A 24,256-nucleotide genomic window follows, 5' to 3' on the forward strand; every position below is an offset into this window, starting at 1 on the left:
TACTGATCCTAGTCTAAAATGTGACTTCTAGTCGATAATTCCAGTAAAAGTGCTGATCTCCAAATAATCGAATAAAAGGTCAAGAATCATGGAAATGGAAGACTGTCATGTGCCGATCGGCAACTACATCACATGGCGTCGTGAGTGAGATTGCATATAACAGTGACAGAAGCTTATGTGAGCTTTACCCAGAATGCTACAGCTAGTGTGGAAGCTCGTTTCTGCCACGGAATAAGAAAGTGGACAAGGTCATTGTGACTTTTTATCTCGCAATTCTGACTTTTTCCCCACAGAATTCTGAGTTTCCATCTCATAATTCTGACTTTTTTCTCTCGGAATTCTAAGTTTACATCTCGGAATTCTGACCTTTTTTCTTGGAATTCTAAATTTACCTCTCAGAATTCGGACTTTTTTTCTTGCTATTCTAAATTTCCTTCTCAAAATTCTGACTTTTTATTTTGGAATTCTAAATTTACATCTCGGAATTCTGACTTTTTTTCTTGGAATTCTGAGTTTCCATCTCGGAATTCTGACTTTTTATGTTGGAATTCTAAATTTACATCTCAGAATTCTGACTTTTTTTTCTTGCAATTCCAAATTTACCTCAGAATTCTGACTTTTTATGTTGGAATTCTAAATTTAAATCTCAGAATTCGGACTTTTTTTCTTGCAATTCTAAATTTACATCTCAGAATTCTGACTTTTTATGTTGGAATTCTAAATTTACATCTCAGAATTGTGACTTTTTTTCTTGCTATTCTAAATTTACATCTCGGAATTCTGACTTTTTTTCTTGGAATTCTGAGTTTCCATCTCGGAATTCTGACTTTTTATGTTGGAATTCTAAATTTACATCTCAGAATTCTGACTTTTTTTTCTTGCAATTCCAAATTTACCTCAGAATTCTGACTTTTTATGTTGGAATTCTAAATTTACATCTCAGAATTCGGACTTTTTTTCTTGCAATTCTAAATTTACATCTCAGAATTCTGACTTTTTATGTTGGAATTCTAAATTTACATCTCAGAATTCTGACTTTTTTTCTTGCTATTCTAAATTTACATCTCGGAATTCTGACTTTTTTTCTTGGAATTCTGAGTTTCCATCTCGGAATTCTGACTTTTTATGTTGAAATTCTAAATTTACATCTCAGAATTCTGACTTTTTTTTCTTGCAATTCCAAATTTACCTCTCAGAATTCTGTCTTTTTATGCTGGAATTCTAAATTTACATCTCAGAATTCTGACTTTTTTTCTTGCTATTCTAAATTTACATCTCGGAATTCTGACTTTTTTTTCTTGGAATTCTAAATTTACCTCTCAGAATTCGGACTTTTTTTCTTGCTATTCTAAATTTCCTTCTCAAAATTCTGACTTTTTATGTTGGAATTCTAAATTTGCATCTCAGAATTCTGACTTTTTTTCTTGCTATTCTAAATTTACATCTCGGAATTCTGACTTTTTTTTCTTGGAATTCTAAATTTACCTCTCAGAATTCGGACTTTTTTTCTTGCTATTCTAAATTTCCTTCTCAAAATTCTGACTTTTTATGTTGGAATTCTAAATTTGCATCTCAGAATTCTGACTTTTTTTCTTGCAATTCTGAGTTTACATCTTGCAAATCTGACTTTTTCTCAGAATTTTGAGTTTCACCTCCCAATTCTTACTTTAAATCTCACATTTCTGGCAATTTTTTTCTGAATTTGAAGAGAAAAAAAGTCAGAATTGTGAAATAAAAAGTCGTGATTAGCTTTTTCATTTTGTGGTGGAAACAAGCTTCCATACCTAGTGACTCGGGATGTGCAACGACTGCAGGTTTGTGAAGGTGCCGGAGGGTAACATCTATCCAGATGACTGAGGTAATGACGCGCTGCTCACAGCTGATGTGTCTTGTGGAGGCAGTTCATGTCAGGTGTGTTTCTGTTTGGCGATGCTGACCGGTCAGCGGGCGTCAGTATGAAGGCGTGTGGACGGGTGAATGTTACAGTGTGTGTGTGTGTGTGAATCATCGTCCGCTGCTGCTGGTTGTGCTGCTTCCTGAGCTTGAGCCGCTGGAGCCACGGTCCTCATACACACTGATCTCAATCTAACACACACTCGGGTTAAGAAAAAAACTCACACAGCATTAAACAACCTTACATGCACAAACTACTGGATAAAGAAATAACTTTACACATACATTCTCATACTAGACTACCTATCATGAATAGGATCAAAACTGGTGTCCAATTTATAATATACTATTATAGTTTTTGGTTTTATTTTTAATTTTAGTAAAGGTTTTATCAATTTATTTGTGTTATTATTAGGTTTTGTCGATATAGTGTTTATTTAAAAAAATTTTTTTTAGTTATTTTAGTACTTGAACATAAACAAAATGAAAATGAGAAATTTTTCTTTCTCGCATTTTTTTATTTAATTTAAATTTTTCAAGTAATGAAAATGTTTTTTTTTTTAAATTTGTTTTATGGTTTTAGTTGTAGTCAATGATAACCGCTGTCCAATTACAATAAAGCCACAAAAATAGCGTATTTGACATTCAACATAATCTGTTAAATTTATATTTAATGTACAGTAAATAAAATTGAATAATTTTAAATAATACATTTAAATCTTAGTTAAAAACTTAATTTGATAAAAAATAACATTTAGTTTATTTGAAATTCAATTCAATTTGTTGAATTGATATACAATTTATTAAAATAAAAATCTTAATTAATATATAAACCAAAAACATTATTAACTGTACTCCACATTTGTTCACAATCTTGTCTTCAGGGTTGCATTAATTGAAAACCTCATACAAAATAAAAATGGTATAAAAGCATTCATGAAATATTTAGTTTGATCTCATAAGGTGGACTAACAAGAGTTTCTGAAGAATAAGCACTTTCCACTGACCATTTGTTCTCACACACACACACACACACACACACACACATTTACATTTGTGCATTTGGCAGACACTTTTATCCAAAGCGACTTACATTGCATTTAAAGGTACACATGTACGTTCTTATCGGATCTTGCTTTCCCTAGGAGTCGAACCCATGACCTTAGCAGCTGCAACCGCCAATGCTCTACTGTTTGAGCTACAGGAAAGCTCTCTCTCTCACACACACACACACACACACACACACACACACACACACACACACACACACACACACACACACACACACACACACACACACACACACACACACACACACACACACACACACACACACACACACACACACACACACACACACACACACACACACACACACACACACACGTACGTACGTTTACTTAGCTATTTAAATGGGGACATTCCATAGACGTAATGGTTTTTATACTGTACAAACTGTATATTCTGTCTCCTTACACTAACCCTGCCCCTAAACCTACTCATCACACACACACACTAACCCGACCCCTAACTTTCCGCATTTTTTAAAAATCTTTAATTACGTCCCTAAAGGGAGGTTTCTGGAGATTTTGTCAGGGTTTGGTCACTTCTGGGTACAAGTTTGTCCCCAAAATATAGTTAAGTAGGTACACACACACACACACACAGACAGACACACTTTCTAGACGGTGTAAGGATACGACCCTCATGCCTCTCTCTAAAGGGTCTGTGATGAGGAGACCTCTTGGAGCGTAGATCTTCTCATTCTGCTCCTGAATGTACAGCGAGATCTTCTTCAGCACCTGCACAAACACACATAAACTGTCAGACTCATTTATATTCTCCAAATTCTGCAAAAACAACACATAAAGTAACCAATGACTGTTAGCTTTCGTTTTACGTGTCATTTCAGGGTGGGTTTATCTGAAACTGATAACATACCTTCTCATAGCGTGTCTCGATGCAGAGGAATATGAGGTAAACCGTGAGGCAGGCCAGACAGCCCTCGAGGTACGACTGGCCTCCGATCTTCTCCGCCTCGGCGTAGTAATTATTCAGCGTCTTCACCGTGTCCTCAAACAGGGTCCTCTCAATCTGACCAATCAGATGGAAGGACAAGATGAGTCGGCCAATCAGAGAGCAGCATGGAGGTCATTATATGGCATAAACTAGTGGGTTTGAATCAAAAACCGACTTCGATCAGGTGATGGAAGTTATAAAAACACTCAATTTCGTCATAATTAATAAACAGAGTGTGAGAATGGCACTGAAAGCTTTACATGTTAAACGGTCTCTCCCTGCCATTTACTCAGCAAGTCTTTACTGGCTGTCTGTAACATGATCTTACACCTTTAAACAGCTCTATTATCAGCTCTATTATCAGCTCTATTAGCAGCTCATTATGTGTGTGTTGTGTGGAGTTTGCGCACTCAGCAGTGCTTTTGCTGAAGAGCAGAGTTTCTCTGAGTGAAGAGCCTTGTTGTCTTTTTCTCATCCGCTACTTTTACTTGCGTTGTCTCTCTTTTGTTCTGCCACACACACACACACACACACAGACACACACACACACACACAATGTCTGGTTCGCTATCTTTCTGGGTACTCTCCATAGGTGTAATGGTTTTTATACTGCTCAAACTGTATATTCTGTCCTCTTACACTAACCCGAGCCCTACATACCCATCTCACACACTCACACTAACCCAACCCCTAAACCTACCCATCACAACACTCACACACTAACCCGACCCCTAAACCTATCCATCACACACACTCACACACACACTAACCCGACCCCTAAACCTACCCATCACACACACACTCACACACACACACTGACCCGACCCCTAAACCTATCCACACACACTCACTCACACACACACACACACTAACCCGACCCCTAAACCTACCCATCACACACACACTCACACACACACACTAACCCGACCCCTAAACCTACCCATCACACACACACTAACCCGACCCCTAAACCTACCCATCACACACACACACACACAAACCCGACCCCTAAACCTACCCATCACAACACTCACACACTAACCCGACCCCTAAACCTACCAATCACACACACTCACACACACACTAACCCGACCCCTAAACCTACCCATCACACACACACACTTACCCTGCTGTCTAACTCGGAGGGGAACTTGGTCTGGAACTTGCATATGGTGCCATCAGTGTAGTCCCTCTGAATGAAGACCTTGTTGGCTAGAGATGCGCTGTGTCTCAACTCCTGAAGGTTATGAAACTACAGCAGAGGGAGAGAGAGAGAGAGAGAGAGAGAGAGAGAGAGAGAGAGAGAGAGAGAGAGAGAGAGAGAGAGAGAGAGAGAGAGAGGGTTACAGTGCGATACAGTCTGATCTAATCATAAATTACATTACCTTGGGCTGCTAGATGTTAAACAATCCATGAAAAATGGCTTGACGAAGTTTCTGTCCTCTGTTGTAGCATTTTCTATTAAAAACAGAAGTGTGGGCATGGAAATTAGCCACTAGTATTCAGTTACATCACTGCTATGAACTTACTTTCTAGTCAGTGACATTAGATGGTGGTTTTAGAACGCTTTGCAGCGTAGTGCAGTGATGTCATCGTTAGCACATCACTGCATAATTTAGAGCGTATTATGACATCACTGCATTACTTGGAACTTAAGGAGTAATGCAGTGATGTCAGTATCTCAGAGTAATGCAGTGATGTCAGTATCTCAGAGTAATGCAGTGATGTCATTATCTCAGAGTAATGCAGTGATGTCAGTATTTCAGAGTGATGCAGTGATGTCAGTATCTCAGAGTAAAGCAGTGATGTCAGTATCTCAGAGTAATGCAGTGATGTCAGTATCTCAGAGTAATGCAGTGATGTCATTATCTCAGAGTAATGCAGTGATGTCAGTATCTCAGAGTAATGCAGTGATGTCATTATCTCAGAGTAATGCAGTGATGTCATTATCTCAGAGTAATGCAGTGATGTCATTATCTCAGAGTAATGCAGTGATGTCAGTATCTCAGAGTGATGCAGTGATGTCAGTATCTCAGAGTAAAGCAGTGATGTCAGTATCTCAGAGTAAAGCAGTGATGTCAGTATCTCAGAGTAAAGCAGTGATGTCAGTATCTCAGAGTAAAGCAGTGATGTCAGTATTTCAGAGTAATGCAGTGATGTCATTATCTCAGAGTAATGCAGTGATGTCATTATCTCAGAGTAATGCAGTGATGTCAGTATCTCAGAGTAATGCAGTGATGTCATTATCTCAGAGTAATGCAGTGATGTCATTATCTCAGAGTAATGTATCTCAGAGTAATGCAGTGATGTCATTATCTCAGAGTAATGCAGTGATGTCATTATCTCAGAGTAATGCAGTGATGTCATTATCTCAGAGTAATGCAGTGATGTCATTATCTCAGAGTAATGCAGTGATGTCATTATCTCAGAGTAATGCAGTGATGTCATTATCTCAGAGTAATGCAGTGATGCTGTCAGTATTTCAGAGTAATGCAGTGATGTCAGTATTTCAGAGTAATGCAGTGATGTCAGTATCTCAGAGTAATGCAGTGATGTCATTATCTCAGAGTAATGCAGTGACGTCATTATCTCAGAGTAATGCAGTGATGTCATTATCTCAGAGTAATGCAGTGATGTCAGTATCTCAGAGTAATGCAGTGATGTCAGTATTTCAGAGTGATGCAGTGATGTCAGTATCTCAGAGTAAAGCAGTGATGTCAGTATCTCAGAGTAATGCAGTGACGTCATTATCTCAGAGTAATGCAGTGATGTCATTATCTCAGAGTAATGCAGTGATGTCATTATCTCAGAGTAATGCAGTGATGTCAGTATTTCAGAGTGATGCAGTGATGTCAGTATCTCAGAGTAAAGCAGTGATGTCAGTATCTCAGAGTAATGCAGTGATGTCAGTATCTCAGAGTAATGCAGTGATGTCATTATCTCAGAGTAATGCAGTGATGTCAGTATCTCAGAGTAATGCAGTGATGTCATTATCTCAGAGTAATGCAGTGATGTCATTATCTCAGAGTAATGCAGTGATGTCATTATCTCAGAGAAATGCAGTGATGTCAGTATCTCAGAGTGATGCAGTGATGTCAGTATCTCAGAGTAAAGCAGTGATGTCAGTATCTCAGAGTAAAGCAGTGATGTCAGTATCTCAGAGTAAAGCAGTGATGTCAGTATCTCAGAGTAAAGCAGTGATGTCAGTATTTCAGAGTAATGCAGTGATGTCATTATCTCAGAGTAATGCAGTGATGTCATTATCTCAGAGTAATGCAGTGATGTCAGTATCTCAGAGTAATGCAGTGATGTCATTATCTCAGAGTAATGCAGTGATGTCATTATCTCAGAGTAATGCAGTGATGCTGTCAGTATTTCAGAGTAATGCAGTGATGTCAGTATTTCAGAGTAATGCAGTGATGTCAGTATCTCAGAGTAATGCAGTGATGTCAGTATCTCAGAGTAATGCAGTGATGTCATTATCTCAGAGTAATGCAGTGATGTCATTATCTCAGAGTAGTGCAGTGATGTCAGTACTCTGAGTACTGATGTCAGTATCTCAGAGTAATGTAGTGATGTCAGTATTTCAGAGTAATACAGTGATGTCATTATCTCAGAGTAATGCAGTGATGTCAGTATCTCAGAGTAATGCAGTGATGTCAGTATTTCAGAGTAATGCAGTGATGTCATTATCTCAGAGTAATGCAGTGATGTCAGTATCTCAGAGTAATGCAGTGATGTCATTATCTCAGAGTAATGCAGTGATGTCATTATCTCAGAGTAATGCAGTGATGTCAATATTTCAGAGTAATGCAGTGATGTCATTATCTCAGAGTAATGCAGTGATGTCAGTATCTCAGAGTAATGCAGTGATGTCAGTATTTCAGAGTAATGCAGTGATGTCATTATCTCAGAGTAATGCAGTGATGTCAGTATTTCAGAGTAATGCAGTGATGTCAGTATTTCAGAGTAATGCAGTGATGTCAGTATCTCAGAGTAATGCAGTGATGTCAGTATCTCAGAGTAATGCAGTGATGTCATTATCTCAGAGTAATGCAGTGATGTCATTATCTCAGAGTAATGCAGTGATGTCAGTATTTCAGAGTAATGCAGTGATGTCAGTATCTCAGAGTAATGCAGTGATGTCATTATCTCAGAGTAATGCAGTGATGTCATTATCTCAGAGTAATGCAGTGATGTCATTATCTCAGAGTAATGCAGTGATGTCATTATCTCAGAGTAATGCAGTGATGTCATTATCTCAGAGTAATGCAGTGATGTCAGTATTTCAGAGTAATGCAGTGATGTCATTATCTCAGAGTAATGCAGTGATGTCAGTATCTCAGAGTAATGCAGTGATGTCAGTATTTCAGAGTAATGCAGTGATGTCATTATCTCAGAGTAATGCAGTGATGTCATTATCTCAGAGTAATGCAGTGATGTCATTATCTCAGAGTAATGCAGTGATGTCAGTATCTCAGAGTAATGCAGTGATGTCAGTATTTCAGAGTAATGCAGTGATGTCAGTATCTCAGAGTAATGCAGTGATGTCAGTATTTCAGAGTAATGCAGTGATGTCATTATCTCAGAGTAATGCAGTGATGTCAGTATTTCAGAGTAATGCAGTGATGTCAGTATTTCAGAGTAATGCAGTGATGTCATTATCTCAGAGTAATGCAGTGATGTCAGTATCTCAGAGTAATGCAGTGATGTCAGTATTTCAGAGTAATGCAGTGATGTCATTATCTCAGAGTAATGCAGTGATGTCAGTATCTCAGAGTAATGCAGTGATGTCAGTATCTCAGAGTAATGCAGTGATGTCAGTATCTCAGAGTAATGCAGTGATGTCAGTATCTCAGAGTAATGCAGTGATGTCATTATCTCAGAGTAATGCAGTGATGTCATTATCTCAGAGTAATGCAGTGATGTCAGTATTTCAGAGTAATGCAGTGATGTCAGTATCTCAGAGTAATGCAGTGATGTCATTATCTCAGAGTAATGCAGTGATGTCATTATCTCAGAGTAATGCAGTGATGTCATTATCTCAGAGTAATGCAGTGATGTCATTATCTCAGAGTAATGCAGTGATGTCATTATCTCAGAGTAATGCAGTGATGTCAGTATTTCAGAGTAATGCAGTGATGTCATTATCTCAGAGTAATGCAGTGATGTCAGTATCTCAGAGTAATGCAGTGATGTCAGTATCTCAGAGTAATGTAGTGTTGTCAGTATCTCAGAGTAATGCAGTGATGCTGTCGTTACATTAGAGTAATGCAATGTTTTATCATTAGCTCAGAGTGTCGTAGTTAGCTCATCACTGCATTACTCTAAGCTAATGACGACACTGCATTTTGTGAGCTAATGATCATAAAACTCAGAGTAATGCAGTCAGCGATGTCATCATTTGTTCATACGGTAATGCAGTGATGTCGTCATTAACTTATAGATGATTCCAGTGATGACCTCGTAATTGAATGGGCACTTCATTGCCAGTGTTGCATGGACACACACAAACATCAGAGAGACTGGCCATCTGTCACTGCCAACACACACTAACATCAGCATGAGCTGGTCCTTCCATCCCCCACACTTTCCCTGCCTTTACACCTCTTTCTCTTGCAGTACCGGTATTGTGTTCACAAACCCGAATGATCAAACCTATAAAGATACACTGGAAGACTATAATATGAAACCACATTCCATGACAAACTGCACAGCATCAAACTACACAAACACTTTGTGTTAATTACAGTGTAATTATATATTTAAGTACTGAGTAAGATTAATTAACTACATGTACTTACTATAGGGTTAGGGTAGGATTAGGATTTGGTTGAGGGTTAATTACATGTAAGTATTCATAATTTACTGTTGTTGCTATGGTAAGTACATGTAACAAGGACACTGTAAAATAAAGTGTTACCACACTTTAAAGCTCACTGTCAGTGGCTTTCTGCTATGACACGTCGTTTATAACGCAACATATAAAAGCCCATTAGTATGTTATTCTTTATCTTTGGACATCTAAAGGTCAGAAAAAGATTATTCAGATAGCAAGGGACGATATAATTAGTTATTACATGGCCAGTCCTGGCAACCTGTTTATTTAAAAACTGGCTCTGTTTTAGTAGCAGGTCCTGCCAGTTCATGACTCCTTCTGATATAGTAACAGGCTGAGACAGCACGCGCTGGTTCACACACACACACACACACACACACACACACACACAGAGAGAGAGAGAGAGAGAGAGAGAGTGTCTTGACACACAGCTCTTTAATGCTGTGGACAGGGTCAATCTCTGGCACTGAACTAATTTGCACAGATCTCAAGAATTATTGCACCGCTCAGATAGAGGCATATCTGGTGTCAAATAAATGCACAACACCACATTTACCTGTTGAACTCCCCGAAATACACTCAGAAGGATCCATAACTAAAAGATGTTGGGAAAAGGTCTAATGAAAGCATGGTACTTCAGTATATACCATTATGTGGAATAATAAATATACCACTGCATAGTACTTCAAAGAATACAGTGGTCAAGAATCACATATGCATGGAACAATTGATAAAATATTGTTTGTAATACCTTATTTTCAGACATAAACAATGCTAGCACCATGGTTTTTGAAGTACTTGCAGTTTATACGTGAATATGCTAATCATTCATGCGTTTTACCATCTGACACCACCACTGTGTACTATGGTACGCCACTATGTACGGGTAAACCGAGACTTATCATGACTAAACGCTCTGGGCTGTTGTTACTAAATGCCTCGTTAATTATGCATGCAAGCCGCTCTCGGTAACTGTCTCAGTCTCAGAAAGATGAGAGACACTGTTCCTGACTCCCGCGAGCACAACCGATCGATCGCGAGGAGACGATCATTTAACACACACACACTCACCGCTGATACCAAAACCATCAAAACACAATCTAACCAGCCGGTGTATCCTGTACAGAATGATTATTGATCGTAAACGTGAGGAGTGCGTTTGTTTTCTGCACCCACGAGATTAAACAAAGAGATCTCGCGCTCGAAACACACTATCACGCGCGTCGCGCGCGTTCAAGGTTACGCGCCGGGACAACGGACACACATTTTGACTCCTACATAAACCTCAGAATAACTTGTGTAATTACATTTAAATCCCCAAACCACATGAAATTACCACAGGAAATCACATATCGCCAGTTTTAAAGCACTTTTAAAGAGGGAAATAAAAATAAAACCCTTACAGACTCGTGACAGTACGGGAGTTTTGTTCGGTCCGTCGCTGTCCGCGGTGCTGAAATCATTCCTGAACCGGTCACCGACAAGGGAAACTCACAAACACGATATCTGCCAATATGTTTTCGCCAAAAGAGCTTAACGACCCGCGGACAGCCGCTTTTATCCTCTTTAATGTCCAGCTGCGCGCTCGGCCACGTCACAACACGCGCTGCTCGCGCTGATTTAAATACGGCACCGGATCCTTCCGACTATACAGTTCACACACACACACACACACACACACACACACACACACACACACACACACACACACAAACCTTTGTCATCTCGAGAGTGATGAATGATGAATGAACACAATGCTTTAAGAACACACTTTCTTTCACGGGTCTGATCTAAGCAACAGCATCTCAGACAATCTGAACACCGCCAAGCTATCAACAGCTACGGTCCAAATATTTGAGAGCACTTCTGTTTGTTTTACTGTCTTTTAATAAAATATTGACCATTACAAAACCGACATATTAACATGGATTACAAAATTAGCATCCCCCTCAATGCTTTGATAACAGCAGCACTCGATCTGACATAAACAAACCCGAATGATGTCAACAATAGGCTATACTAGTCCCTGTAACAACTTGGGAAATCTCTATGATCGCACCCTGCAGAATGGTGGTAACCCAGTATAGTCAGTCCGAATAAATAACAATTGACTGAAATAAAAAAACAGTTATTTTAGATTACCACATGATGACATTATCTATCAATCTATCTATCTATCGTGCTTCACTTGTGGCTGGCCATGCTAGCGTTTAGTTTACACTGTGTATTGTATGTTTAGTTTAGTAATCATCACAACCGATCATGGTTTTAAAAAGCGACGCGTAAAAACAGAGACGGCTATTCGCGTTTGCCTGTAACGTCACGTGATCTCCAACCCAGATTTAAACCATCAAAATGACGCCGATTCAGAAGTATCTTACAAAAACGGTTCTACTGAACGCAGCTAGTGCAAAAATGAGGTTATACGAGGCTGTTTCTCACCTCTGTGGCCATGTTGCCATGCGAGGGCGCGATCACGATCCTGTCCCGGTGCTAAAGACGGGTTGTTCGTTCACGGGAATAAACGGTTGCGCTCGGGGATAAAAAAGGGGGCGGAGCCGGAAACAATCACACAATGTGATGATGCGCGGGGGGAGGAGCAACGGACTGGAGACGCCGCTCGCTCAGATTCTATGATTAGGGTTCAGTCAGTCAAACAATGTTTATATCTAACAGTCTCAAATAATGTTAATATCTAACAGCCTCGTCAGAAATCACAAAGATTACAATATAAACTTGACTTACAGACGCTCGTCACGAGGAGAAGTGGCGTTCGCCTGAGGTAACCATAGAAACAGCGCCATTAATGGTGTCTTTTAAAATAAATGGCGGTTAGATAACTGCGCAAAAGGCGGCAAAACACTGTTTTGGTTGCGCGAGAAGAACCTCAACAACTTTTAGAATTAGGCAAAACGTCCTCAATGAAACTCCACACAGCAAAACTTATATTCAGATTTTTTATTACTGTAACAGTAGATGCAACCAAAGAAACATGGCGTTACACTATGGATAACTTACCCAGCAGATTTGAATTTATGTTTAAATAGCAGTAGTAGGACATTCATAGCTCTATAACCGTTAATAGTCTGTTTTTACATTCAACCATGGCTTAAAAACAATCAGACGGAAAAATAAAACAATGACACGAACATAGCTCATTCGTTCAATAACAATGTGAAGAGGATAATTATTGAAGAGAAGTTATTTGCTGATAGACTATGGTAGCATTATTTAGATTATTATAAATGGTTACTGAGGATTTCCCAAAAAAACAAAGATACATTTATAAATAAACATTTTCCAGATAAAAAAAAAGCACACAAATAAATTATATAAATCAACAATCACGGGATAAAGCAGGTAAGCAGCTAGCAGAAGGTTTACGAATCGTAACAGGAGTTAAGTCAACAGGTTTATGAGAGAAATAAAATGTATTTTCTTCATAAACCATTGATGTCAACTCAACTAATCAGATTTGAAATTACGTGAAACAATATAAACCTTCTGAAATGCTCAGATCCATTGCTTTTACCATCCAATGCAATGATAAAAAAATGACCAACATCATTTATATGGTCTTGTTTTCCTTTATACGATGATATTATATCATAGATGAACAGGGCCCCGGATATTAACCTGATTTCCCACCAGGGCTCAAGTTCTGGAAAGTGATGTTATAATAAGGGTTGATGAAACTACAGCATCTGATACCGCAGCAAGGTGAGGTCCAAATAAACCAACCAATCTTGATATATTAGAGTTGGCTGGGGAAAGCAGCATATTCCAAAGAAAAAGGTCACCATTAAACGCAAAGATAGGGGGTCACGAATTTTGAACAGAGAAAATAATACTCTGAGGAACCGCAAGAAAAGAGTTGAAGAAACCGAAAAGGTGCAGGATGTTGGTTCTCCATGTGAAATGCTCCAGATAGAACGAAAGAAACATCAAGAAACACTGAAGCCGCCATCTTGTGGTCCACCCCTAGTTTCTCTTACAGGATTGCAATGGTGGAAGAGTTTTTCAGGATGATGACCAATCCTACTTGGTGCTGAGGAAAGTATTGCACATAGAACAAACAAACACAGTCTCTCTTTGGGCTTCGGGAGCTAAAGATTCAGAGAGGGGAAAAAAGCACAGTGTAAAACCATCTTAAATAAAACATTCTTTGCCAAATTCACATGTCCCACTCATACCTGTGGCTCCCATACTGGATTTGAACACTTTATACGAGCAACAGCGGGAACAACAACTGGCACCACAGTTACTGCAGTTCCTCTAGAAAAATAAAGTGGTTATCGGTGAAACAATATCACACACAATTGAAATGGGAAAGCATGTTCAACGGAAAGAGGATCAGAAGCCATACCCTTTTCTTTAAAACAGAAAACGCTGAATTGCACTGGAAACAGTTTCCTGAGGAAGAACAAAAGACAATACGGTTATAACGAGAGAGAGTCATGGAAAGAAGAAACGACACCCTTTTGAATCCCATGGTTTTACGTATCAGGACATAATAAAGTATCATCTGATCCTAGGCAGGTCTTAAATTAGGTAAATACAACAACACATGACATATTACAAATCAATGTGAGGCCATCTGTCCCGACGGCTAAAACTGGGTCATGCAACAGGACAATGATCCCAAGAACACCAGAAAATCTACAACAGAAGGTCTGAAAAAGAAAATAATCAAGGTGTTACAAATCCAGACTGATTGAAATGCTGTGGCGGGACCTTGAGAGAAGCGGTGCGTAAACATATGCCCGCAAACCTCAATGAACTGAAGTTCTACAAGCTATTAAATCATAGGGTGTACTTAGTTTGTCACACATGGCTTCTCCATTTCAGCTTTATTTTTGTTAAATATATATTGACAGTGTAATGTGTCATGTCTTGTTGTTCATCTGAGGTTGTATTTACGTAATGTTAAGACCTAATAACGTCCAGTTGATTTTTATTAAATCCTGATGCGTAAAACCATAGAATTCAAAAGGGTGTACTTTCTTTTTCACATGACTGAATAATAAACAAGGTGAAACACAAAGTATAAAGAGATCCGTAGTAACCGGTGGCGTTGGTAGGGACCCGCTTGCGCAGTTTTTCAGTAAGTTTGGACACTTTACTGCGGATGGGCTCGTTTCTGCTCAACAACCCGTTATCAGAGATGGTGTCAAACTCAGGAACAACAGAAGACACGTCCTCGTCATCCTATAAATAAACACGTATACACACAACGATAAATGAATCATATTCAACTTCTGTACAGATGAGAAGAGACAGAACCCATTAGCTCTCATGCTCAGCTCGACACCAAAAGATCTTCCACTTCACCTCCACATGACAGAACCTGCATGAAACCTTTAAATAACACTGACATATATGGGTCAATGATGTTCATTTTTCACCAGACTGATTAGTTCATTAAATGATTAAAGAATCATCTGAATGCACGTTTTAAAATGAGCATTCTATACATGTATAATATTTTTATTTTTTTGGTCAAAAAAAGTCTTTAAAAAGTCAGTCTGTCTGACTACACTCAGCTATAACAGTCTTAAATTGACAGTTCTTCCAAAACTGAAAATTGTCATTAATTACTCTCCCTCATGTCGTCCCAAACCTGTAAGACTTTTGTTAATCTTCAGAACACAAATGAAGATATTTTTAATGAAATCTGAGAGATTTCTGCCCCTCCATTGACAGGCTACACAACTACCAGTTTTAAGCACCAGAAAGGTAGTAAAGACATCATTAAAGTAATTTTTTTATGTAGCGACACGAGTGCTTTGTGCAAAACACATAATTTTCCACTTTATTTACAAAATATGAATCTCCAAACGCACTGGAGTCACAGGGATTACTTTAATGATGTCTTTACAATCTTATGGGGCTTGAAACTGGTGGTTGCATAGCCTGTCAATGGAGGGGCAGAAATCTCTCAGATTTCATTAAAAATATCTTCATTTGCGCTCCGAAGATTCACAAAAGTCTTACAGGTTTGGAACTAATTAATTACAGAATTTTAATTTTTTAATTTTTAGGTGAACTATCCCTTTAGGTAAGTGATAAAAATATATATTTCATCCAATTTGACCTTTTTATTATTTGCACATTAAATAGCATGACCCAAGAAAACATGGATTCGTGATTTACAATATATTCAAAACATTAATTGCAAATGGTTCGGAAAAACATATGAACATGGCACATGCGTTTTAAACCAGATCGTTCTTCGATGTGTCATTGACCCACATACATAAATCAGTGCCCTTTACTTTTGACGGCTCACGGTCCTCGTGTGAAGGTTTTCTCTCGCTGTTAGTTCTGTATGTAGAGGGCTCTGGGTTTAGAGATCAGATTTACTCAAGTCATTACAAACAGAGGAACCCCGGCACATGTGGCGACTTCTGTAAATCTGACCCCATGTTTGTTGCTGCTGAGCTTCACTTCTTGCAGTCATCCGATGACTGGCGAGAGGTCTCAGATTTCTGTGCCCTACAGCACTTAACACCATTATAACACCACTAGCCCTCCAAATACAGGCTCTAGTGAACGTTGGGCACGTTTCAGGTCAATTGCTCAATTCAGATGCCAAATTGGACACATTCGTGAATGCATTTTGTACCTCTTAAATGGACAATAAATCAGCCCAACTCCTCACTGTGATTGTTAGTGGACATTCCCAAATAATTTTAGCATGAGTTTGAACCTCACAAAAGAAATATTGTTTTAATTATCAACCTTAATCTGAACCTGAAGAAAGTGTCACGGGTAACCATTTCCTGTGACATCACTGTTAATAGAAGCCACCGAAATGAATAAAGGCAAGAGGGGGGTGTGGTTAGAAGTCAGGACACCTAGAGATCATGATGTGTACGGGCACCTTACGGACTCTCCATCTCCGAATCTTTGGTAGCAAATAGGGTACACGCCACACCTACATTCAAAACACGGGCCGGACACTTTTACAACAGTCATGACCCCTATTACAAAATACATTACATTTTTATTCTTTAAAAATAATTAGGTCTGGATGTCAAGGTCAACTGCAGGTTTCATAAAGTCAACACTTGACCCATCAATTTGAATTCTTGCTATTCTCTTTTATTTATATTCTATTAACTTATTTTTTTATTTACAGCAGTTGTTGCCCTATTGTTGATTTGATTGCTTCTATTGCTCTCTTCATTTGTAAGTCGCATTGGATAGAAGTGTCTGCTAAATGATTAAATGTAAATGTATTTGGAGGTCCTGAGTTAAATGAGATGCATCTGAATTTAAATTCACAACTGAACACAGTCAAGACATACAGGTGAATCTCACAAACGATATTCCGGGTCACATTTCACCACATAATCAAAATTAAATAAATTATATTCAGCTTAAAGAAAACAGAGTACCGAATTTTTTTGTGTGCATAATTGACACGAAAATAATGTCAAATAAACTATTAGTCCTTAAAAAGTGCATAATTTTTGTTAAGCAATATATTATTATTATTATTTTTTTGTAATTATATGGTGAAGTATTACTTTCCTTCAGGTTTTGTGAGATGCACCCTATAATGGCAGACTAAAATCTAACAATCATACACTAATATCCACATCTTGCATACATAAACATGTGCACATGCATTCAGAGCATTTACATTGATGCAAAAACATGCGCACACACACACACACACACACACACACACACACACACACACACACACACACACACACACACACACACACACACACACACACACACACACACACACACACACACACACACACACACACACACACACACACACACACACACACACACACACACACACACACACACACACACACACACACACAGTTCAGACCAGGCTGTTTCTTTACTCACTTAGAGCAACTGAGGATTTACTCAAACACAAAATGCTCTCAGTTACTCTATTACTCACCACTAAAGCCAGAGGAGTTTCCTTCGAGAGCAGAGTAGAGGTCAGAGGTCAGGCATGTACACGCACACATACACAACTAAATCTGCTTGGTTAATGATTAGGCTCATATCTACACTTATGTTCACACATACACACACACACACACACACACACAAACAATATTTGCACACAGTCTGTTAATGCTATAAGTCTCCACACCACTAGAGGGAGCGACTTACCGGCAACACAAGCTGAGATTCCTTGAGTAGGCAAACAGCAGAAATAGGAAAACATGTCAGAAGCAGAAAACAGAGACAGATAGATAGACAGACATAAGATAGATGGATAGATGGATAGACAGACAGACAGAAGATAGATAGATAGATAGATAGATAGATAGATAGATAGATAGATAGACAGAAGATAAATAGATAGAGGATAGATGGACAGATAGAAAGAAAGATAGACAGAATATAAATAGATAGAGGATAGACAGAGGATAGATAAATAGATATACAGATTGACAGACAGACAGACAGATAGAAAGACAGAAGATAAATAGATAGACAGAGGATAGATAGATATATAGATAGATAGATTGATAGAAAGATAGACAGACAGACAGACAGAAGATAAATAGATAGACAGATAGAAAGATACACAGAATATAAATAGACAGAGGATAGATAGATAGACATTTTTCTAACCTCTATAGCGTCTTTAAACTCATCGTCAGGCTCCGCCTCCTCTGCCTCTTCTATGTTGCCGGGTGAAAGATCCTGAACAGGAAGTACAATCACAGAATTAGTCAATCTGGACTCTAAAGGTGATGATACACAGGGCAACTTTTTGAGCAATGTTGCTGGGCAATCTTGCCGAGCGATTGTTGCTTGGGCACTTTCCCATTGAAAATGAGCAATACATTTCTATCTGGATAATTTAGGTCGGTTGTGGGCCCTGTGTCTCACGTGGTTGCCCGTTGACAGCAACATTGCCCAGCAACATTGCTCAAAAAGTTGCCCTGTGTATCATCACCTTAAATGGACATCTGGACGCAGTAGCACAGACAGAAAATAATCCGTCATCCAGATGTGTTTTACAGTTGTAGCAAGTGTGTGTATGTTTTCACCTCCACACTGGATGGAGTGGGCGTGCGCTCCAGCAGGATCGCCTGATCTGGGTCACATGGTTCGGTTTCCTCCACGGAGTCGACCCGACTCGGGAAAACAAACTCCTTCAGCTCCAGAAGAACTAGAGCGAGAGAAAGGAAATCAGGTGAAAATGTCTAGTTTAATGAAACTGATGTGTAATGTGTGTGTATTCATTTATATTTGACTATCAGTGTAACATCTGGTCCACACGGAGGCTTCCTCTGGTCAAGAAACGCCCACTCAGACAAGAGACCACATGACCAAATGTACAGTTTTGTATTGACCATAGACAGTATAAGAGGTGGACAGAGCCATCTCATTGGAACTCAGTTGAGACAGTTGAAGCCCATTTTTAGCGATTTCTGAGCACTTCCGTTCCTGACGCGCAGACTCAAACCGACTCAAACTAAGCTTGATGACGTGAGCAACCTGTCTGACAGACGTAAATCTTCTAGTAGCTGTGCGTGAAAATTGCCAACGTTAATCTTGCAAAGACGGGGAACTTGAGCAAAGAGTTCATTGGCGTGAGTGAGCAGGAGTAAGTATTCCGTTGCTTTTATGGACTCATTATCTATGGGCTTCTCCCTTGACGGGACGTCCCCCCGATCGCCTGCGAGCTTCTCCTCCTGTCTGTACGGTAATTTCTGTACAGCGCGACAGAGAGTCGAGTGGTTATGACGCAATCGTTAGCCTATTTTTACTAAAACTGTTTCTACGGGGCCATAGTGTAACATAGAAGGTAATGGAGCCCTTTATACATTGTTGTGTTTCTTTAGAAATAAATTATGGACAAATGGAGTCTTTAAACGCCTCAGATGTAAAGTTATTCGCTGTCAAAGTGACGCCGAAATGAATGGGAGTCAATGGAAATGCTAACGCAAGTGAAGTTCTGCTACAACATGGCGGCACCCGGCCGGCTTCAACTTACGGTCGATGGATTACCCCCTTGGTATTGACATGCCTGAGGCTTCACTGACCTCTGCAGAAATCTCTGTTCCACAGGAAGAGGGCGCTGTTGAGCACAGACAGACTCAAACCCACCGGGACCGCACACAGCAGGAAAAGAGCAGTCAGGAGAGAACCGTAAAACCTACACACACACACACTTATCATATCACGGAAGACATTTTCCAAACACGCGCTAACCAATCACAGCACATTTCGGTAAAAGCATGTAAACATATTCTAGTAAACCCCCAAAACAAAATCAGGACTTTGTACAAGGGCATGAAAGGACCCTTTAAAACTCAGGGGACGCGCCTTCTGACACCCAGCCCTCTGTGCGCGTGCTTGCCCATCTTACTTTTTGGCAATTTAAATTAGTGCTGGACAATGATTACTTAATCGCATCTAAATGATAGATACATATATACATTTTTTATATAAACAAAAAAACTCTTAAATATATACATGCATGTGTGAGTATTTGTATATACAAAATAATTGTACACAGCACACACACATATGTTATGTAAAAACACAAACTTTTATTTTGGATGCAGCGCTAGTGCTAATTAATGCTAGCAACAGGCTAAAACATTCTAGTAAGATTCTCTGACTTTTTTCCCCTGAGTAAAACCTTTAAACTTCAAGCTTTTCAAAGTGATTTGAACCTTTCAGACCTGTCTTTGTCAAGCCAACATCAAAGTTTGTCATCAAACTTTACTCATTAAAACCACTCAAATAGAACTTTTAATAATATGATGATAATAATATGATATATTCTTAGTGTTTTTGTGGACAGTGGTAGTTTCTACCAAGTTATCGTAATTTCACTGAATTAACATTAAAGTACAAAAAATGGACTATTTTGGCAGCAACTCTGATGGTCCATTTCCCCAGAGGAAGATCAGAGCTTGTGATCATGGGTGCATCTGTGCGATACTCACATGGAGGACACGGCGTGGCTCTCCCAGTGAAACACTTTATACACAGACTCTGCACACACACACGCCTGGGTCAAAACGTCTTCTATCCCTTTCAGCCTGTAACACACACACACGCCTTCATCTCTCAGTCTCAGTGCTGATGTCATCCCTCATGCCACAGTCCTGCTCACTCACATGCCCTTGACCTCCAGCATGGCCTCCTGTTTGCTCATGTGGACCGTCTGCAGGTCTCGCCGCTGGACCGCATGGTGTCTCTTCTTCTGAACCGCCATCTCGCTGGTCGCGCCCTGGCAACGGTTGCCAAGGTATCCCAGCAGAGCCGGAGCAGAGGCCGCCAGCAGCAGCAGAGAGACCCACGCGCCTGCAGACACAGGGAACCGTGCGTTTATCTCCTCTTTATTCTGCATCTCTCATGATCACTCCATTCTGAGTTTCATATAACGAGCGCTAATCTGTATAATCGACTGTTATAGCATAGCTCTTCTAGACTCATGTTACACTTCTCACTCTACGCTTTTTCTTCTCACCTAATGCAATCATTTAAAGTTAAATAAATATTGAAAGTGCATTTGTTTTGGAAAGCAGACGCGTAATAAGCTTGATGACATGCAGTCATATGGATATGATCACAAAAAACATTTTCAGCTTTCTGTCCTGATCACACTGTATTATATTTAGTTTTTTATGTTTATATTAATGCAATGAAATGTTATGTAATCTATCAACTGTACAGGAGAAGGTAAGCAACTAAAGGTCATCTTTACCCTGGAATGCCTGACATTAAATATTTCAGAATTAGACCAAATAAAAAAGGACATAAAAAAAGTTTGTTGTTGAGCATCATATTTGACATCATCAGGCTTTTATGGCTCATATAGTCGGATATAGTGAGAATATGTACGGGGAAAACACCTCAGTTTTATTCACAGGCCCAAACTGAGCAAAAATATGAAATTTCGTGCAGTTGCTGATATTTATATTGCCAAAAAGTAAGAAGAATTTCTGATCTGATCACTAATGTAAATCAATCTTTATAACAGTATAGCAGACTACTTACATAATGCATATAAATATCAGTCATCACTCTATATCTGATGATATCAAATGATAGTTTTATGATCAAAGCTCTGTAGTTTTAAAACATATAATGTCATGCAATTCAATGATATTTGAGAGATGAACAAATAAAGCTTCCTCAAAAGCCTGACGATCATATTGGATACATTTGAACATGATTTTTCTATAAAAAAAATATTTATAGATAATCAAGTCACTTCAGTCCAGAAAATGATCATCTTGAAATATTACTAACAAATTAAAGATATTCTCACATTTAGTTTATGAAACTCATTTTATATTTCACAGCAAAAAGACACAAGAACCACAACTTGAAGGAATTACATAGAACAATTATATTTAAGGCCCTTTACTTGCTAAAGAATATAAAGTATCAATCAGACGACAGAAGGCATGTAGTAGTTTGAGTGCAACATCATGTTGATCATTTAAAGCCCTTAGAAACGTGTGTATCAAGTATAATACAGTCGGCTTTATAGGGTTCACCTCACTTATTATGCCATAACTGTTCCTGTGTGAGAATATTTGAGCACATTTACGGCTTCTACTGGTGTCTCACCTTCACTCAGTGTGAGGAAGAGGATGTTGAGCAGAACGCAGCTCGACAGGGAGAACAGCGGCATCCTCCACCTAAAACACACAGCAGCACAAACAACTCACAGATGCGTTTCACAACTGGCTGGAACAAAAACAAAAGCCTTCTAATGAGAGTCACATGATACGGTCACCTAAAGTACAGAAGCAGTGCGAGATGTGCAGTTGTCAGTGTGATTTGTAAGGGCCGTGTCTCACCCGAGCAGGAACCGCAGCACCTCCAGCGTGTCTGTGACGGGCTCCAGGAAGATGGCCATCCGCTTGAAGCAGATCACCATGTTCAGCAGGTCAAAGGTCAGCGCTCTGGGGCCGCCCAGCTCAGAGGCGCTGTCTATGGAGGACGAGTCCTTGGCGGGGAGCTGAGTGAGTTTGGCCCGATCGCCGCCCGTCTGCGGGAGCTCATGAGGAGAGGAGGCTGCGCACTGCATGCTGGGAGATCAGAGAACATCAACACTGTGTTTATCTCTGCACACACGTGACAGTCAAGAGACTCACATCTGTGGATGAAATTACAACTGACTCCTGCCTAGAAAGCCTAATTTAAATCTTAATCATATCAGCAATGTCAAATCCAGTAGACTTATATATTACTGTGAAGCTGCTTTGAAACAATGTAATATATAGAGTTATATAAATAAAGGTGAGCAGATCTGACTGGATCACAACCAGAAAAAAAACTAACTTCTGATGCTTTAAAATATATGAACAGAGTCATTTCATTTGATGTTAAATTGATTTTAACACAACTGACGACCATGTTTAAAACAATAACACATTAACTTCTTAGGTATGTAAGTTATGAGTAATAAAAGGTGAATATTAATAAACACGTCATATAAACATCAACCAGAAGAAAACACAACAGACAATGGCATACCTTTAAATCCTTCAAACAGTGTCTTCTTCCCGCTACAGAGTCATCAAAACAGTCTTTAATGTTAAAAAAGATGGATAAATAATAGATTAATCCTCTTACAAATATATATAAACACACTTTATTACCGCCTGTCCACCGACTCCTGCTTCCGCAATTCGCAGGCAGAAGTGTAGATGTCAGAGCGCGATGATTGTCAGGAAGAGGAGAAGAGAGCCGATCACATCGATCGGATCTATTCTGTTATTTTCTGTTACATAAGTTTAAAGGACACATTTGTGAGCAGCATCTGCATTATACCTTTTTTTCTATTATATCTTCTATTTGTGTGTTCTGTGACATTTTAAAGCTTAACTTATTTTTTTAACCCATGTATTATCTTCATTTGTGCAGACACTAGTTATCTTTGGGGTCTCCAGGGGCCCCTGACAATAACATTTAATTTTGTAACAGAATAATTTTCTGTTACAAAATTTTACATTTTTACAAAAAAAATTAAATTTCTATAAATAAATAAATAAAATGTTTATTTTAAAAAAAATCACTTTAACCACTAGATGGCTATAGAGCTCCACTATATGCTATTTGACTAACCAAAAGATATCTTTTCACAAGTTGGATTCATACCCAAATATTATAAAATCACAATTATAATAACAACAACAAAAAATACTTTGTCAAAGTTTAGCAATTTTTGTACTGAAAAAAGTTTTTCAATAATGTTACATTATATGATTAGAATCAAACCTGAACAAGATGTTTCAAAGATAAATGTTTAGATATGATCATTTATTTCAATCATCTGTTTTTAATATAATTTTACAATTTTAATCAACATTTCAGTTCTAACTGTAACAGAACAAAAATTAACAGAAATGAACAGTTATATACATTGAGTAAAAATACATGACATGAACATGAACAGCAATAACAAATGAGATTTTTATAGCCTTACAAATGTATTCCTGTGTGTGTGTGTGTGTGTGTGTGTGTGTGTGTGTGTGTGCA

The 24,256-nt window shown here is 38.8% G+C and overlaps 2 protein-coding genes and 1 long non-coding RNA gene across 9 annotated transcripts; all 3 read right to left on the reverse strand.

Moving 5' to 3' along the window:
* Positions 1-330: 330 nt before the first annotated feature.
* Positions 331-1,368, reverse strand: LOC130076132 (uncharacterized). Of its 3 annotated transcripts, none has more exons than XR_008805608.1 (3): positions 897-1,368; positions 770-855; positions 331-603 (listed from the first exon to the last, which is right to left on the reverse strand). It is a non-coding gene; the product is annotated as an uncharacterized LOC130076132 (long non-coding RNA). The 3 variants fall into 3 exon arrangements; XR_008805610.1 differs by having other exon boundaries at positions 331-575; positions 660-855; XR_008805609.1 differs by having other exon boundaries at positions 331-562; positions 604-855.
* Positions 1,369-1,939: 571 nt separating this feature from the next.
* Positions 1,940-12,305, reverse strand: golga7ba (golgin A7 family, member Ba). Of its 2 annotated transcripts, none has more exons than XM_056241100.1 (5): positions 12,194-12,305; positions 5,039-5,164; positions 3,835-3,987; positions 3,594-3,695; positions 1,940-2,085 (listed from the first exon to the last, which is right to left on the reverse strand). In XM_056241100.1, exons 1-5 carry the CDS (start codon positions 12,203-12,205, stop codon positions 2,005-2,007), a joined length of 474 nt encoding a protein of 157 aa, XP_056097075.1. In that variant the 5' UTR covers positions 12,206-12,305; the 3' UTR covers positions 1,940-2,004. The 2 variants fall into 2 exon arrangements, with proteins under 2 accessions (XP_056097075.1, XP_056097074.1); XM_056241099.1 differs by lacking the exon at positions 12,194-12,305 and adding an exon at positions 11,155-11,385.
* Positions 12,306-13,645: 1,340 nt separating this feature from the next.
* On the reverse strand, positions 13,646-23,404 carry zfyve27 (zinc finger, FYVE domain containing 27). 4 transcript variants are annotated; one of them, XM_056241082.1, is made up of 14 exons: positions 23,252-23,404; positions 22,573-22,803; positions 22,340-22,410; positions 20,878-21,064; positions 20,704-20,799; positions 19,792-19,904; positions 18,793-18,914; positions 18,371-18,442; positions 17,903-17,923; positions 17,685-17,705; positions 14,818-14,959; positions 14,118-14,164; positions 13,945-14,026; positions 13,646-13,857 (listed from the first exon to the last, which is right to left on the reverse strand). In XM_056241082.1, the coding sequence occupies exons 2-14, from the start codon at positions 22,800-22,802 to the stop codon at positions 13,790-13,792; spliced, it is 1,272 nt and encodes a 423-aa protein (XP_056097057.1). In that variant the 5' UTR covers position 22,803; positions 23,252-23,404; the 3' UTR covers positions 13,646-13,789. The 4 variants fall into 4 exon arrangements, with proteins under 4 accessions (XP_056097057.1, XP_056097056.1, XP_056097059.1 ...); XM_056241081.1 differs by lacking the exons at positions 17,685-17,705; positions 17,903-17,923 and adding an exon at positions 16,635-16,688; XM_056241084.1 differs by lacking the exon at positions 17,685-17,705.
* Between the last annotated feature and the right edge of the window lie 852 nt (positions 23,405-24,256).

Source organism: Rhinichthys klamathensis, unplaced genomic scaffold (genome assembly GCF_029890125.1).
Source record: "Rhinichthys klamathensis goyatoka isolate OS25496 unplaced genomic scaffold, OSU_Roscu_1.1 h1tg000628l_1, whole genome shotgun sequence".
NCBI lineage: Eukaryota > Metazoa > Chordata > Actinopteri > Cypriniformes > Leuciscidae > Rhinichthys > Rhinichthys klamathensis.

Bases quoted from the DNA above. Each gene is read 5' to 3' on its own strand.
- golga7ba (XM_056241099.1), bottom strand. From the start codon at position 11,214: ATGATTTCAGCACCGCGGACAGCGACGGACCGAACAAAACTCCCGTAC. The intron at 5,165-11,154 runs GTAAGGGTTTTA...CCTCTGCTGTAG, and splicing joins TCCCGTACTGTCACGAGTCT to TTTCATAACCTTCAGGAGTT. The intron at 3,696-3,834 runs GTATGTTATCAG...GTGTTTGTGCAG, and splicing joins TCGAGACACGCTATGAGAAG to GTGCTGAAGAAGATCTCGCT.
- zfyve27 (XM_056241081.1), bottom strand. From the start codon at position 22,802: ATGCAGTGCGCAGCCTCCTCTCCTCATGAGCTCCCGCAGACGGGCGGC. The intron at 21,065-22,339 runs GTGAGACACCAG...CTGTGTCTGCAG, and splicing joins CTTCCTCACACTGAGTGAAG to GCGCGTGGGTCTCTCTGCTG. The intron at 13,858-13,944 runs GTATGAGTGGGA...CTGAATCTTTAG, and splicing joins ATCCAGTATGGGAGCCACAG to CTCCCGAAGCCCAAAGAGAG.